The sequence below is a fragment of the Anoplopoma fimbria genome, chromosome 2, assembly GCF_027596085.1.
Source record: "Anoplopoma fimbria isolate UVic2021 breed Golden Eagle Sablefish chromosome 2, Afim_UVic_2022, whole genome shotgun sequence".
Taxonomy (NCBI): domain Eukaryota; kingdom Metazoa; phylum Chordata; class Actinopteri; order Perciformes; family Anoplopomatidae; genus Anoplopoma; species Anoplopoma fimbria.
The window spans coordinates 2657736-2673918 of NC_072450.1; the positions used below are offsets into that span (position 1 = coordinate 2657736).

At 40.8% G+C, this 16183-nt stretch overlaps 1 protein-coding gene across 1 annotated transcript in view; it reads right to left on the reverse strand.

Annotated features, from left to right (window-relative positions):
- The window catches only part of LOC129108802 (C-myc promoter-binding protein-like), a 77867-nt gene that overhangs the window by 31846 nt on the left and 29838 nt on the right, over nucleotides 1–16183 (reverse strand). The window contains 9 exon segments of the mRNA XM_054620726.1: nucleotides 752–897; nucleotides 3967–4182; nucleotides 6168–6268; nucleotides 6685–6860; nucleotides 7572–7716; nucleotides 8192–8250; nucleotides 8484–8550; nucleotides 10379–10716; nucleotides 14745–14914. Of these exon segments, the coding sequence (XP_054476701.1) occupies nucleotides 752–897; nucleotides 3967–4182; nucleotides 6168–6268; nucleotides 6685–6860; nucleotides 7572–7716; nucleotides 8192–8250; nucleotides 8484–8550; nucleotides 10379–10716; nucleotides 14745–14914 (1418 nt within the window).

Here is a 16183-nt window from a genome sequence, read left to right on the forward strand (position 1 = left end):
TTGTATAAGACTGTGAAAATTGGTGAAAATTGATGCATGTTGACTCTACTTCTCTCTTGATTTATTCCCTCAGTAAACATTGTAAACATGAGTTTATGGTCTCAATCTCTAGTTTCAAGTCTTCTTCAATACAGCATGATGTTCATTTAGTAAATGATGCTCCATTTAGAGTCAAACAGACCATAAAGCAGGGTATCTACGTCACTCCTCCACAGTCCAAATATGGTAACTTCCTGTTCCCTGGTGGCAAAAAGCCAAGATGGTCGACGGCCAAATCGACAAACTCATGGAACCACAAACCAATCTGTGACGTCACGTGACTGCTACCACTTCTTATATACAGCCTGTGGTTGGTGTTGGTGATGTACATTGTGCGAGACTAAAGATGTAGTTCACTGATCCAATTCAGTTTCACACCAACCTGAATTGTCATAAGACAAACGGAGACTTTCTTGACTTGCAAAATGATCTTCTATACTGACAAACATTTGTGTAATTTATTTTTTATGAAATAGTATCACAAAGGGGAACCAAAGAAAGGGGCGGGACTTTGTCTCTTTATAAGTGTAGCACAAAGATGCCTGGTAGGAAAAGCAGAACCACTCAAAAAGACAGAAAACTGAGATGCCTCTAAAATCAACAGAGACAAAAGACAAACGGGAGGAAGCTGGTTTTTTTGTACTTTTCACTGCATCAACATAAACACATAAAAGATACTGTATGTTTTAAATGATTAAAAGGCGACGCTTACTTTGTCCACACAGTCGTCGAAGAAGGCCAGGCTGGCGTCTTTGTCGCTGACGAAGGAGCACTCCTCAATGAAGCGGATGAACATCTGGGTTTTGGTCATCAGCGAGTAGAACTTCTGGTGGGAGCGGTCGCGGCTCTTCAAGAACCCTGAGGACAGAAAATGTGAAAAGATTTTCTTAATTAATGTGAGGAATGATTTGTAGATATGTTTAACATACAGCGGCAGGATTATAAACATAGATCAACTCATTTCATCTCCTAAAAAGAGAAATTTACTCACAAGAGCAATTTAAAGAAATCCATTATCCTATAGAGGATATTTATTTATATAACGTCCATTTGTCTTGGTTTGGATGATGCAAGCCAACACATTATTATTAGTCTAATGGCCAATTTAGGATGTACAACAATGTGGTAAATAGCTTCCCTAATAGATGCTGAAAGCAGCCTAACCGACCAATAAGTCTCTGCTGTTGTGAGGCTGACAGCCGGATGGATGACCACTGGCTCACAGCGCCGAGGTGGAAGCCAAACACCCGTCGCTGCTGCAGAAAAAAACACTTCCTGAAGCTGATAAATATTTTAATCCGACGCTGGCAGCTCGCGGCCCGGCCCATCAGTTGATTCAGACCCAAGTTCCTCTCAGTAGAGTCACTATACAGTCTTTCTCACTGAACTACAGCCTTCCCAGGAGAGTTATAAATCATTCACTGGACACTCGGAGTGATTTAATTATTGTTGATTAATGAATTAAATACAATATTCCTTCATTTGCTGGTTAACATGTTTGAAACACAGAGTTTTTCCTTTCCTTTGTTTCATTTTCCTGTAGGTTGAAAAGACTCAACGATGAACTCGTTATGTGAGATTTGCAGACCATAACAACTTAATAACTGATAGTATGAAAAAAAAGACCCGATGTTTTATTAAAACAGTCAAACTGATGTAAGGAAGCAACTGACAAGATCTGATTCATAATTTATAAATAACATGTTAAAAGATTTATACAAACTGAGATGAGTGCTGACAAACACGGACAAATTATTACTATTTGATCAAATAATTTAATATCAAAGTCCGTTTAGAAACCGTAGGAGCTTTTGATCATAGTGCATGATCTTCATCAGCTACTTATTGGACCTTGAGGGGAAAATTGTTTCGTCAACTTGTTTTCTTAAGACTTCACTTTGAACTTTTAAGTCCAAAAACCATTCAATGTGTGTGTGGAAATGTAAACATCTAACTATAATGGGAGGAGTCTCTTTCTGTCTGTATTCTAGACAAACATTAATCCAATTTGACTTCACACCTGGAGGGTGGAGTGTTTGGAGGGGATCCCTATTAACTGTTACACCATTGAACGGCATGCTGGGAAGAGCTCGCTCTCTTTCACTCTCTACAGTACGTTCAAGAACAGAAAACAAAGACAGACCAAAGAGACAGGAGATCTACGTGGACAGACGTATGTGTTTGCATGTTTCATCGAGGGCTGCAGAATCTACAATTATGTAACAAAAAGCAGAAAATATCAACAATAGAGATACCTATATGAACCAGCTACAACAGCGATGCTGGAATCCTTTTCACATAGTGAGTCGGTGTGTGTGTCACCATGGCAACAGGTGTACCTGGAGACACCTTCCTGTAGCGGGAACTACCACAGAAGAGGATTTAACGAGATTCATGTCCGTCTGTGGACAGATTTTGACTCACAACCGTGCAACATGCCGTCCTGAACCTTTACAGGTGTCTAGTTGGGATTAAAATGAAGGTCAAGTTTGTACACGGTTGTGGTCTGAGCAAGGGTACAGGAAGTAGAGGGGGTTAGGAGGTGAGGAAGGAGTCATTAGACCCCCAGCTTTACGCCCATGGTCTGATTTTGCGTTGCAGATTGTGTTAATTTAACAAAATGTCGTTGTAACACTCACAAGCTCACAGCGGTCATAGATCATCCAAGACCAAAACAGATCCTCTAGCATTTTACATACACACAAACCTCAAGCAACAACTAGCATTTCCACACTTTGTGACGCAAAAGGAAATGAGATGCAATCTGCATGTGATACTGTTGAGTCAGAGATGTTTGACTGATAGCTGATTTATAACGGGGCAGCAGGGAAACATAAAAAAAACAGTCAGCACAGGCACTTTAACACGTCCTGTAATGTGGTTGTTATGGTGGACATTAAGTCTTAAAGCGCTCAGGAGTTCATGTTCGTGATATACGAGCTGCTACATCCTTCAGGTCATTATGAAATGTCCTGCCGTTTGTCCCGTCCGATAACTCACACCGGACTCCACCTTGGCTTCAGCTCTCCTCCATGAGGTCAAGCCTAACTCATATCAGCCGTCATGTCGACCAGCTGAACGGGCTCCGATCCAGAGGCCACACTCTGAACTCTGGATCGTTCAGCAGCTGGGCCGCTAACTGACTAGCCTTCAGTCTGCTGACAGCCTCGAACCTCCGACCACAGCATCCTCTCAAGCCTCCGTGTGTGTGTGTGTGTGTGTGTGTGTGTGTGTGTTTGTGTGTGTGTGTGTGTGTGTGTGTGTGTGTGTTTACTCAGAAGTGGAGATGGACACTGAATATACATGAAGACTCATGTATTAAACAACGCCATCTGTTTTTGAGGCTGGCCAGCTGTAGAGAGGGAGGTGCTAGAGATGACGTAGTGTTTAGTTTATATATTCAGAGACTCATTAGCGCTAATCGAGCACTGTGACTGTACATGTGTGACTTCAAGGTCTTGGTCTTCAGTACCAATGAACAAGACCGGGTCGAAAGTACTAATGTGAAGTTATTTTTATCAATAACAATACAGCATTTTATTTTCTTATCCTTTGAATTGTGTGTTTTTATCAGGTGGCAAACTCCAGTTATGCAGAGTCTTCAAACCTGCATTCTCTCTCCTGTCCACCAGGGGGCGACTCCTCTGGTTGTATAGAAGTCTATGAGAAAATGACTCTACTTCTCTCTTGATTTATTCCCTCAGTAAACATTGTAAACATGAGTTTATGGTCTCAATCTCTAGTTTCAAGTCTTCTTCAATACAGCATGATGTTCATTTAGTAAATGATGGTCCTGTCTGTTTTTCCAAACTCAATCTGAAACTTTGTGATTTGTGGACATGTTGGCTGGGTTCATCTTCACTGTCTCCTCTGCGCTAAACATGGATGAACAGCTACATGTGGTCATAGCGACATGAGTCCAGATACCTTGCAGGTCAAAGAGCGAGCTGGCGTCTGTGGCCTTCTCCGAGGGCGCCTGGGTGATGGGGCGGAGGAAGGAGCGGTAGCCTTTCAAGATGGCCGCCATGAAGCGCAGGAAGGCCTCCTGGATCTCCAGCTCCAGCGTGTGGAGGCTTTTCCCACAGCTCAGCTCCGACGAGTAACTCATGCTGAGCTCCAGAAGCCCATCGGGACGCTGCTGACCTGGAGACAGAATCAGCCCATGTCAGCACATTCTGCATCAAAATCTCTAGATGTTTTCTTCAAATATCGTAATATTACACGATATTTTCTTTGGATATCGTAATATTACGTGATATTTTCTTTGGATATCGTAATATGACATGATATTTTCTTTGGATATCGTAATATTACATATTTTCTTTGAATATCGAAATATTACGTGATATTTTCTTTGGATATCGTAATATTACGTGATATTTTCTTTGGATATCGTAATATTACATGATATTTTCTTTGGATATCGTAATATTACGTGATATTTTCTTTGGATATCGTAATATTACATGATATTTTCTTTGAACATCGTAATATTTCACGATATTTTCTTTGGATATCGTAATATTACGTGATATTTTCTTTGGATATCGTAATACTACATTATATTTTCTTTGGATATCGTAATATTACATGATATTTTCTTTGAATATCGTAATATTACATGATATTTTCTTTGAATATTGGAATATTACATGATATTTTCTTTGAATATTGGAATATTACATGATATTTTCTGGTTATAAAGGCTGCATTACAGTAATGTGAGGTAATTTTCTGAATTTACCAGATTGTTTCAGCTGTTCTTTAATTTGTTTTTAACCAGATTATATCCACATTACTGATGATTATTTACAATCTCTCTGTTTTAAATATTTTGTGAAAGCACCGAGAATCAACGCATTTTGTTAAAAATATTGTAATATTTAATTTTCTCCTCATCGCTCAGCTCTACTTCTGCTGCTAAAAATGTTTCTATCTTTTGCATTTTCATTAAGTCTTTATGATCAAAGGACATGTAATGAGAGGTCAGAGCACTTATTTGAGTATTTGTATTAATAAGGAGGAGTAGTCTTAGATTATTAGGATAAAATAAAGTTGATATCAGAGCGGTCAGAAGTCCATGAGGCTTAAATGTCTCTCCACTAAGACTCTCTAGCAGCCGCACCTCAATATTCATCACATCTGGCAGAAACTGGAGAGATTTTCAACTTCACTGAATCAGAAAATTCATTTTCAATAAGCAGAAGGTTTCATGGTCTCTCAGTGAGAGCGCTCCACACAAGCAGAGAGAGAAGATAATAAAACAATTAGCTCAGAGACAGAGAGACGGGTGATTATGAATTAATGGGATTATTGTTGGCTTTCAATGAACGGAGTGGAGAGCAGAGGATAACAGATTGAATAGAGAACAAAATGTGATGACAAAAAGCTTGACCAGTGGTGGAATGTAAGAACGTACATTTACTCAGGTACTGTACTTGTGCTTTACTGGAATATTTACATTTTATGCAACTTCTCCTCCACTACATTGTGTACTTTCTACATCTCAGAGGTAAATATTGTGCTTTTTACTACATTTGTCTGACAGCTTTAGTTTCTTCTCAGATGACAGGTTATCATCCTCTTCCTGTCCAGGTAAAACCTCGTATCTCCAGATGTGTTGATGTTGAATGTTTGTGATGAACTGAAGGATGAAGTGTTTCCTTTAAGTGTTGAGAAAATCCTCCTACTTCTTCAGATAAATAAACTCTTTAAAAAGCCTCTTGGATCAGCTGGAAACGCTACATATTTTTACATAACTAAGGTCTTGAATTCAGGACTTTTACCTGTAGTGGAGTATTTTCACAGTGTGGTATTAGCTATTTAACTGCAGTTAAGGATCTGAATACTTCATCCTCTACTGAGCATAACAAAATCACAAAAAAAGTTATTTCATTTTATTTTAAAACTGAAGGTCAAAAGAAAAAGAATTGTGGTCTAAGAAGATGCAATTCCCTGTGTGTCCAATTATGTGTTGGTTCAAATTTGTTTGAACTTGCCTTTAAGAAAAACTGACATCGCTGCTGCTTCACCTTCTATTCAACTGAACACACAATAAAAATAGGAAAAAAAATTCTGACTTTACTTCCACATTTTTACACTAATCTGTTCCATCAGCTCAGACTCACCGTCGACCAGCTGCTGGTAGAGATTACTCAGCACATTCATCAGGTTTTTACAGGCTTTCTTTGGCAGGATCTTCCACGTGAGGGCTCGCTTATCGTCATTGCTGGAGGAGCAGAAGCAAACAGTGAGCGGGGGTGGAGCAAGACCAACATGGACAGCAGACGAACGGGGGGGCTCGGACCACCCGAACACAGTCTGGCGGTGAGGCACCAAAAAAAAAATCCATTCTCTTCATATTTAAACGAGTCTGACGCTACCAAAATAACCAATTTCCACCCACACTCCTGGTTTCTAAACTAAGAACTCATGATCTGGCAGCTATGTGGTCTGGGGGAAAAAATGCAGCAAAGGAAACAAGGTTGAGCTCTTAGCTGGAGGTGTTAACAGTATTTGTGGAGCTCACTGACCTGTAGTTAATCCTTTTTAATATTAAATAGATAAAGAGCCATGTAACAGATTTCATTCCTCACATTAATACTTTGCAGATGAAACAATAGTGTTTTTGTGTATTGTTCTCACTGGAAGATGGTGTTGGTGTCGAGGTCCACGCAGCTCACGTCCGGTGGCGGGTCGTAAAGGTCAAAGTAGCGGGAGTCCACTCCCACAATGAACGGACAGGGGGCGCTTAATACGTCCGCCAACGCCAGGGGGCACAGAGGGATGTACGGACACGGCCAGTGGAACGGGAAGATCATCTGGAGGAGGGAGGAGGAAGATGAGGAGGAAGATATGGCTTCCTTGTAAAATGTTTGAGGTTCATGGAATTATTTTAAAGAGGTAAACAGTCTGGTTAGAAGAGCTTACGATGAAAAAATAAGAGTTATCGCCAAATTTCAGTTTACATCCATATTTGTCCAAAATGTCGCCACTTCCTCCTTTTATCCTATTAGACATTTGAGTGAAACTGTCATAAAAGCAGATCTATTCTTGTGTTGTGGTCCAAAACATGTTTTGTGAGGTCAAAGTGACCTTTAAAAAACAAAATCTAATCAGTTCATTCTTGAGTCTACGTGGACGTTTGTACTAAATATGAAAAATTTCCTTCCAGGCCTTCATTAAAGAAAATTGTGTTCACCAGAAAGGGACGGATGTGAAGTCACAGTGACCTTGACCTTTGACCTTTTAGCAACAAAATCTAATCAGTTCATGCTTTAGTCCAGGTGGATACTTTTTGAGACATTTCATAAAGGCATTCCTGAGATATCGGACAGACGGACAACCCGAACAACAACTTGTCACAACAACTTCTATTCCACAACTTGAAACTCAATCTATAACTTTAAATCTGTGTTTCCACAACTGATGGTGGCCAACGCACCGTAACGATATATACTTAACATAAAGTGCATCAATTAAAAGAAGACAAATAAATTGATGGCATCCTGAAGGTGGAGGCGTTGACTCACAGACACCAGCGCTTCGGTGACGCTGGTCAGCACGGCGGGTCGTAACGAGTGGACCAGGATCTTGTGCTCGGTGACGGCAAACACCAGCAAGGTGACGGCGTTCTCCGGTCCGAGGTTCTGCAGCAGCGTGGAGAATCGACCACCACTACGGAGAAAAACACACAATGGAAGTCAGTGTCGATACATCGAGAAGGAACTACGGGGTTTTCTGACCCTTGAACAACTATTTTCAAATTATGACAGGAGCTCATGATAAACATTTTTTAAAATGTAAGATCTGTTTATGTTTTCTCATTGAACATTTAAACAAACCCATTTACAAAACTTCAGAAACTCTATGCAGTTTAATAAAACATGATATCTGACCTATGTTGTTCTGCACAGACATTACCGTTCAATAGTTATGAATCAGCTGTTGTAGTGATGTTTTCCTTCAAAAATAATTATCCTCTAAACCCTAAAACCTAAAATGTAAAGTAGATCTAGTAGCTTTTATGACAGGAGATGACAAACTTTTGAACGGTAGTGTACATTCACAGTGAATCAGTAACAAAATACATAATCCCTTTACATTACAGCACAAAGTAAGTGCAGTCAGATGTGTGTGCTGCTGCTGTTACCTGAGCGGTAGAGGAGACGACACCGGCTGGCTCAGCATCAGGCTGTCATGAGGAGAAAGCTGCAGGAAAGCTGGAGAGTCAGATAAAAAACCCAACGGAGCGAAACGTGCATGCTCTGAATCATTTAAACGCTCATCCATAATGGAGGACCATAAACTGCTGCAGCCCACAGGCAAACCCAAAAAAAGACACCTTCAGAAAAACCAATAATATCGTCTGCAATGTGATAAATGCTCATTTCTAACATGCAGCGTGTGCAGAAAAACATCACATTACTGCGACCTGAACTCACCTGCACCAGGATGCGAGGCCTCTGAGAGGAAGGGAACGGAACTTTATGCATAAAGTGAGAAATGTGCCTGTAAAAAGGAAAGAGAAAGTGGGATGTGAGGCCAAAAATAACAGCAGTTGGTGGACGAATAATCCATCAGTGTGCCGCTCTGAGATTCACGAGCAGTAAAACATGAAATGCACGACTCGTCTGTCACGAATCAACTGACCAGCTGGTTGTGATGTTTTCATCCATCAACATGTGGGGTTTGTTTCTGTCTTGTTTTATTTAATCTATCACGTTGTTTTGTGTTAAATGTTGAGTCCTCTTCTAAAACAAGAAGGTTCATCTCAAGGGGTTTTATCCTGACAAATACCATTCTTTGACATGACATTACAACAGTATTCGTGATGGATTTTGCATTTCTGGAACTATTTTTGTAATTTGGTGTGTTGCACTGCATATCAAATATTGATGATATCTCCTTTGATTTAGGTTGACACAATGTAGTAAATTGCTGCACAAGAATGTCGAACTTTTGTCAACGACAAACTAATTAATCTGTCTGAAAGCTCCGTTGTGACTGGATTTATTCCTCTGGAGGAGACGGGATGATTTAAAGATCGCCTGCGCTGGTCAGTGACTTACATCCCGTCCAAAAGGCACTTAGGAGAAATCTTTAAACTTCATCAGGTGATTATCAGGCAGCATTTCAACAGAACAAAATACATATTGCCTTAAATAACAAGAGAGCCGTTTTAAGTGCCCCTTGGTTCCAGAAGTCAAGCCCCATTCATTTTCCCCACAAAGTGACGTGACTCACAGTTGGAGCACTTGAACGGCATTTTGAAGTTGGTCCTGTTATTAAAGGAGAAAGCTGCAGACGGGCTGGAGTGTAATCTCATGGGGGAACTCTTCACTGTCAATGAACGTCCACTGAAAGTGCTTGTTTTTGGTATACAAGGTGTCTGACAACATTATGGAAAGAACCCTACAGAGAAACAAAACCTTTTTCTTTACCATTCACTTGATCCAGTCTGTTTGTTATTGTGTGGAACTAGTTTTGCTGAAGGAGAAGTCTCGTTCTGAAATCTCATGAGATGTGACTTGCATAAAGACAACAGTGGAAAGGTGAGTGAGGAGTGTCAGATATTCTTCAGCAATCGTAGCTTACTTACTTATATTTTGAGGCTGCAAGATTTCAGAACGAGACTTCTCTGACACACAATAACAAACAAAACGCATCAAGCTGAAGGTAAAGAAAAAGGTTGTATTTCTCTGTTGGGTTCTTTCCAGAATGTAGTCAGACTCTTATAACACCAATCTGAGCCTGTCAGTGGGAAAACAAACACTTTTCATGGCTGCAGCATTCTCCCTCAATACGGGACAAGTTTCCAAAATTGCTGTCTCTATTAAGACAAAGAAATAGGGCACAGGTTGAAAAATAGCAAAGTTTCCCTTCAAGGATGCATTTTTTCAAGAAATATCCAAACATAGAGCTTAAAGTTCTGTGTCATGCGTCACTAACAGGAGTGAAAATGTACGATTAGCAGCTTAAATACATTTACTTTTGAAGTCCGGGTTAATTCTCTATTAATTGGGCAAACACAGTGCCGTGTTTGGTTTACAAATTCAACAACAAAGCATCTGACTGGTTTCTTCTCCATAGAAACGGCGGCCGAGGCTTATGGGTATTGTAGTATTTAGAACAATATGAACATTATCTGTGAGAGTCCTGTGTTTCTATGCTCCGTAACATTGAGGATGTTGTTTAAAGAAAGACATTTTAGATGGAGATACAGAATGAAGAAAAACACTCCTGGATCCAGTGGCTTAATGTCTAAAATGACCAATAAGAAAGAAGGTACCGGAGCATTAAATGGTGAAACTAGGAGATAAAGAAAAGGAGAGCTCACTTCTCGATGGGCAGGGTGTGAGGGCCGGAGATGGAGTAGCGATACAGGAATGTGAGGAACTTGCGGAAGGCGTCAAAGAAGGGCCAGTGGGAGAGCAGACAGATGCACTTGTTGGTGTGGACCGAGCGTGGGATGGTGGCGGAGGTGTTGGTGGAGCTGCTGGTGGTCGTCCCCGTACGGGTGGAGGAAGAGGAGGATGATAAGGATGAGGAAGAGGAGGATGAGGTGGAGGAGGGTTTTTGTGGATCCGGGCTCAGGAGACCCAGCTGGTCGCGCTGCTGGTCAGTCAGACACTCCGGTGGGAAGGGCTCGTAGAACTGAATGGCAGCACCGTAGACCTGAAACAGGAGACACGCAGGAGATCAGCATCTGCAGCAAATACATGAACTACACCAAATCTGCTCTGCGTTCTTTGGCAATAGGGTTGCGATAAATTATCATTTGTCTTCTTATGTGTAGATTTGATATGCATGCGTGTATGTTTTTGTTGTTTGTGAGCCCCTAACCTTCGGCTCAAAAAGTCCTAAACCCAAAGATATTCCATTTACAATACAATTTGACAAAGAAGAACATCAGATATAGCAGCTGGAACCTGCAAATGTCTGACAAATTAACTTGAAAAACAAAAGCAACAGTTATTTAACTTATCACAATAATTGCAAATTAGTTTTCTGATGGTTAACTGACTGATAAACCACCAATCAAGACAGCTTCAACTCTATTTTGCCAATTCCATTATTTACTAAAGATGCACTGATTGCATTTTCTTAGCCGATTACAAATTCCGATTTGACCTGTCTGACCTGCCGATTCCCAGATTCCAATTTTCTTTCTTTCTATGAACTTAGGGTGGGGATGGTACATGTGTTAAACTCTGCAGCATGAGTTTCACCTGGGAGATATTTGGCACCGCAGCGGTTGTTGTCAGCAGTAGCATGCTAGTCGGCTTAGCCCGGTTAGTCAAGTTCCCTTAACATCAAATTGAACTGTATGGGGACTTTGTTCAACTGGACACTTCAGACCGTTAAATTGCGACGGCATCACTTGAATGTGTTTTGTGAAACGGTCCAAAGACGACCTTTATGTGTTCTTCAGTCATGTTGAAGAACTTCCATACAGGCTACGCTTCGACGTTACAGTGTGTGCTGCCATGTGCTCGATCTAAAAACCTTCATGGATCACGTGTGTGTAAATTCCACCCTCAGAAAAAGAAATGTCCAGAATCGTGGCCGATCAGCTGACGTTTTGGTTTATCAAGCAACTCTGTTAACTGGTGACTTTGGTTGTCGTAGCTACTAAAACTGGTGAAAATAGGAAGAGAACACGTAGCTGCTTTTGTGAACGCCGCAAAATGGCAAAGTTCCAGACTGTTAAAGATATCATTTTGTTTTACTTTTAAAAGTGCTTTAGAATTCTTTTACATGACACATGTTTACCCAAAACGGGCCGTCTTCCCATCACATTTACCGCACAATGATACGAGTCTGAATCCTGTTAAAGATATATATTTTTTTACTTTTAAAAGTGCTTTAGAATTCTTTTACATGACACATGTTTACCCAAAACGGGCACCAAAGACGATAATGTGTATTTACTAACTTTACTCAATTAATTTAACTCAAAGTAAGGCAACTTGCTCCCTTCCTTTATCAAAGGTTTCAACGCATAAACAGCAGACTAGCTTCCTTAAAAGAGACCACAGGGTCGAACCTGGTATCTTTCCACCACGGACTGGATATGAGAAGGTTTCTGGGTTTTGACACTAATGAAAAACTAAACAATGCCGCATTCACAAGGTCAGCTACGTGTTCTCTTCCTATGTTCAACAGCTGTCGTTACTACGACAACCACGGGCGCGTCCGGCTGAGAGACACCAGTTAACAGGGTCGCTTGATAAACGGTTTGAGAGAGGTGGCCGATCTACCCAAGCATCTCTAGTATCTACAGTAATATTTGTATACACACACATAAGTACTTCTACACGTAAGAGAAGCTTTATTGACAAAGTGTTCCCTAGCACATAATACTCACATTAACTATCATAACTAAACTTAATCTGAAGCTTATTCCAACCTTAACTCTAAAGCAAACTCATAAAACCCTTTGAAGAAGTGGTACGATCCAAAATATGTTCACTATCTACCAATTATTTACAGAGGAGGAAGTCCAGCAGATGAAATATTAATAAAAAAGCAGACAGTTTCCCAGTCAGTAAATAAAGGAAAACATCAATAATCATAGAAACAAAGAACCTTTAGAGAACCTCTGTTTAACCTGTAATGAACATCAGCACTACGAGTGCCAACGGTGGCCAAACAAACAGCGGTTAGCTGAGCCAGCTTCAACATCAGGACAAATAAAACCCCCTCTGCTTCCTGGAAGTACGAGACGTTCCCAGTTCACCCTCACATCAAAGCTCACCGGCTGTGTGAGTCGGGGTTTCATCGTTTTCCCCAGAAAGAGGACCGAGGTTCGCCCGAGTCTTTGTTTGCTGATGACTGAACCCAGGACGCCTGCAGCATCGTTGTGTTTCTATTCTATTCTATGAATATGAATATGAATGACGATCTGAGCTGCTTGTTCATGTGTGTAAAGCAAACAAAAGGTTTGTTTTTGGAGTCTTTCAGGTAATTTACCCAAACTGAACTTATTCAGGGTTCATTTTGGTTTATTCGGTCATAAACAACCTGCAGCACACGTGAACAAATATTCACAAAAACAAAGAAGAAGAAGAAGAAGAAGAGAAGACGACCGAAACAGAATTTGAGATTCAGGATAGTTCATGGTTTGGATGTGTGTGTGTGTGTGTGTGTGTGTGTGTGTGTGTGTGTGTGTGTGTGTGTGTGTGTGTGTGTGTGTGTGTGTGTACACACATGGGTCAACAGGTGACTCCTCAGTCAAACATGGAGTCTGTCAGAGTCCCGCTGAGTTGTTCCTCTGACCTTGGCCAGTAAAAAACACAAGTCAGCAAACACACCGTCCTCACCGAATATCGCCCTGCATGTGCTGCACACGCACACACACACACACACACACACACACACTGTATACACACACACACACACACACACACACACAGACTAGACTCAGCAGACCTCGTAGTGTTTGGGACCAGCGACCCCGCCGTCGACCCCTAACCGTCCTCGTCCAGCAGAGCCTCTTCTATCTAAACATCAGTAAACTTTGGATGTTGTTTGTTTTCAGTCAGGATCGCGTTTCACCACATAACTCACTAACACGTGTCGACCCGAGCCTCGTCCCGACCGGGCCGCCTTCCAAACCCACAGACCGGCACAGCGGGAAGGGGCTTGTGTTCAGTCGTATCAAAGCGTGTTTTTTTACAGTTGTACGGGTTATGTTTGGATCTTAAATGAAATGTTTTCATGCTGTGCTTTCTTGTAACTGGCTGTTTCCTGAGTAACCGTTTTCCCCTCACTGTTTCATAAAAACTCTTCTAACACTTTGATACTTGCATCCGATAGATGTTTTCAGTTTCTCTATGTATACTGTATCTGTCCCTCACAAATACACATTCAGAAATGAATAAAGAAATAATAGTAATAAGAAACAGCTGCACAGAGAACCATCTAGCAAAAAAAACTGGGCTTAAAACAAAAGAGTGCAAATAAGAAGTGGACCCATTGGTTTGTGGACGGCCGTTTTGAAGCCTTGAGTTTGGCTTTTGGCCGTCGCCATCTTGGTTTTTTGCAACCAGTGAACAGGAAGTGACCATATTTGGACTGAGGAGGAGTGACGTAGAGACGCCGTATACGTCTCTGGTGTCGACCTGTCAATCAGTGTGTAGCCCCGCCCTAAAGCATCCCCTGCTTTATGGTCTGTTTGACTCTAAATGGAGCATCATTTACTAAATGAACATCATGCTGTATTGAAGAAGACTTGAAACTAGAGATTGAGACCATAAACTCATGTTTACAATGTTTACTGAGGGAATAAATCAAGAGAGAAGTAGAGTCATTTTCTCATAGACTTCTATACAACCAGACTTTGTAATGTAGATGCAGACGGTTAATGCATTTACTACATTATTTCCCCTTTTCAACTTCTCAGCTTGCCGTTAAAGAAGAAACACTAGTTTCGGAGTTTCAAGGTTTTCACCTGACAAAGAAAACATTTCTGTCTGACCCACTTTCCCATGATGCATGCAGAGTGTTGTGGTTTTCTCCCCTGTAGTGCGTTATTTTGTGGTCATGTCAGCTGTGTAGATGGCAGTTACAGTCTGTTGATGAGGTGTAACAGTCACTGACTCTCTCTCATGTCTGATGAAGCTACTGAGATGTTTGTGAGTCGTCTGGATGAGAGAGGAAGAAATAAAGTAGAGCAGAATACTTCCATTCATCCTTTTTACCTTTTCTCCGGAGGCTCCGGTGAGGACGAAGGTGGAGAACACAGGCAGGGAGTATTTGGTGGTGGCGGGCCAGCACTCGATGGTGGCCCCCATGGGAAGGCAGAAGAGAGGGACCGACTCCGGCAGAGGGAAAGACTCGTAGTCCTCCTCTGGATATCTGCTGAATAAACCTGGAGACGAGAAAACAAAAGAAAAACAACAACTGAGAACTGCATCCTTCACAGCTGATGAAGAAGCACAATGCAGCAAGTCCAGTCCATTATAATGAGAATGTACTTTATTGAGTCAGTGTCTCAGTGGAAAACACCCGGCTCTGTAACAAGCTCAGTAATGGAATCAGGCCTTTGGGTCATTAGTCAGCGTCAGTGGACACAAACGAGAAACAATGACGAAGTGATTTTTATTTTAAAACACTCTCCAAACTCTGTGCTTTATCGATAAAACACTGAGGGCATAACATCTTACATTTTAATTAAAAGATAAATATTACAAGACCAGGTTAATGTGGTGCACTCAGAGCAAAATGAAGAGGCTAAATCTATGAAGAACTTTGTGCAAAAACAGCATTATGAAAGCATTATGAATGAAACAAGGGCCTGTAAGCTTGAAATCATTTTGGTTCTTTATGAAACTGTGGCGGGTCTATACTGTCTAGGTTATTAATGGGAAACACTGACAAATTATTATATAATGCTGGAGCAAACAGGACGAGTGTGGAAAATGATGTACTGATGTAATTATGAATGATTGTTCAACAGTCCCAAAATGTTGAGTCAGAGACAAGTCTCAAGTCTTTTGAGGACTTCTGGAGTCTCGAGTCCAAGTCGGAGAGTCGATTCCCCTCGATTTCTTCCAAAGCGGGTTCTATGGATTAAAAAGTTTCCTTATGGAACCCTTAAAAACCTCTTTCTTCTTTAAAGGGTTCTTCAGAAGCAAATGTTCACCAACTCTGCAGCTCTAAAGAGCCCTTCCACATTACATACTGTTGTAATTTGAATTTGTATACATGTTCATCTAAAAATATATTGGTTTATGCAACTTTAGAGTGGCATTCTTGAAGACTTTACTCTAAATAAATGTCTCTTAAGTCACCATCTATCACTGAAGGACATAACAGAGTTGATTGAGCCTATAGCCCACTGATTGATGATTGAAATATTTAGAAAAAATGCTGCATTACAGATTGTCTCCATTGTATTCATACAAAAATGGAACTATGCACACAATTCTGAAAAATAGCATGTTAGTATAGAATTTTCAGACACTGTCAAGGACTCAAGACTGATAACATCTGAGCACAAATCCTTTATTTCACTCCAATAGTATTTCTAAATCAACCAGAAGAATCTCTACAGAAGAATGTCTTTTAGATTCTCTACAGCTAAATGTGCACATCTACAATATTTCCATGTATCCACCAACAAAACAAAAATCTCTTG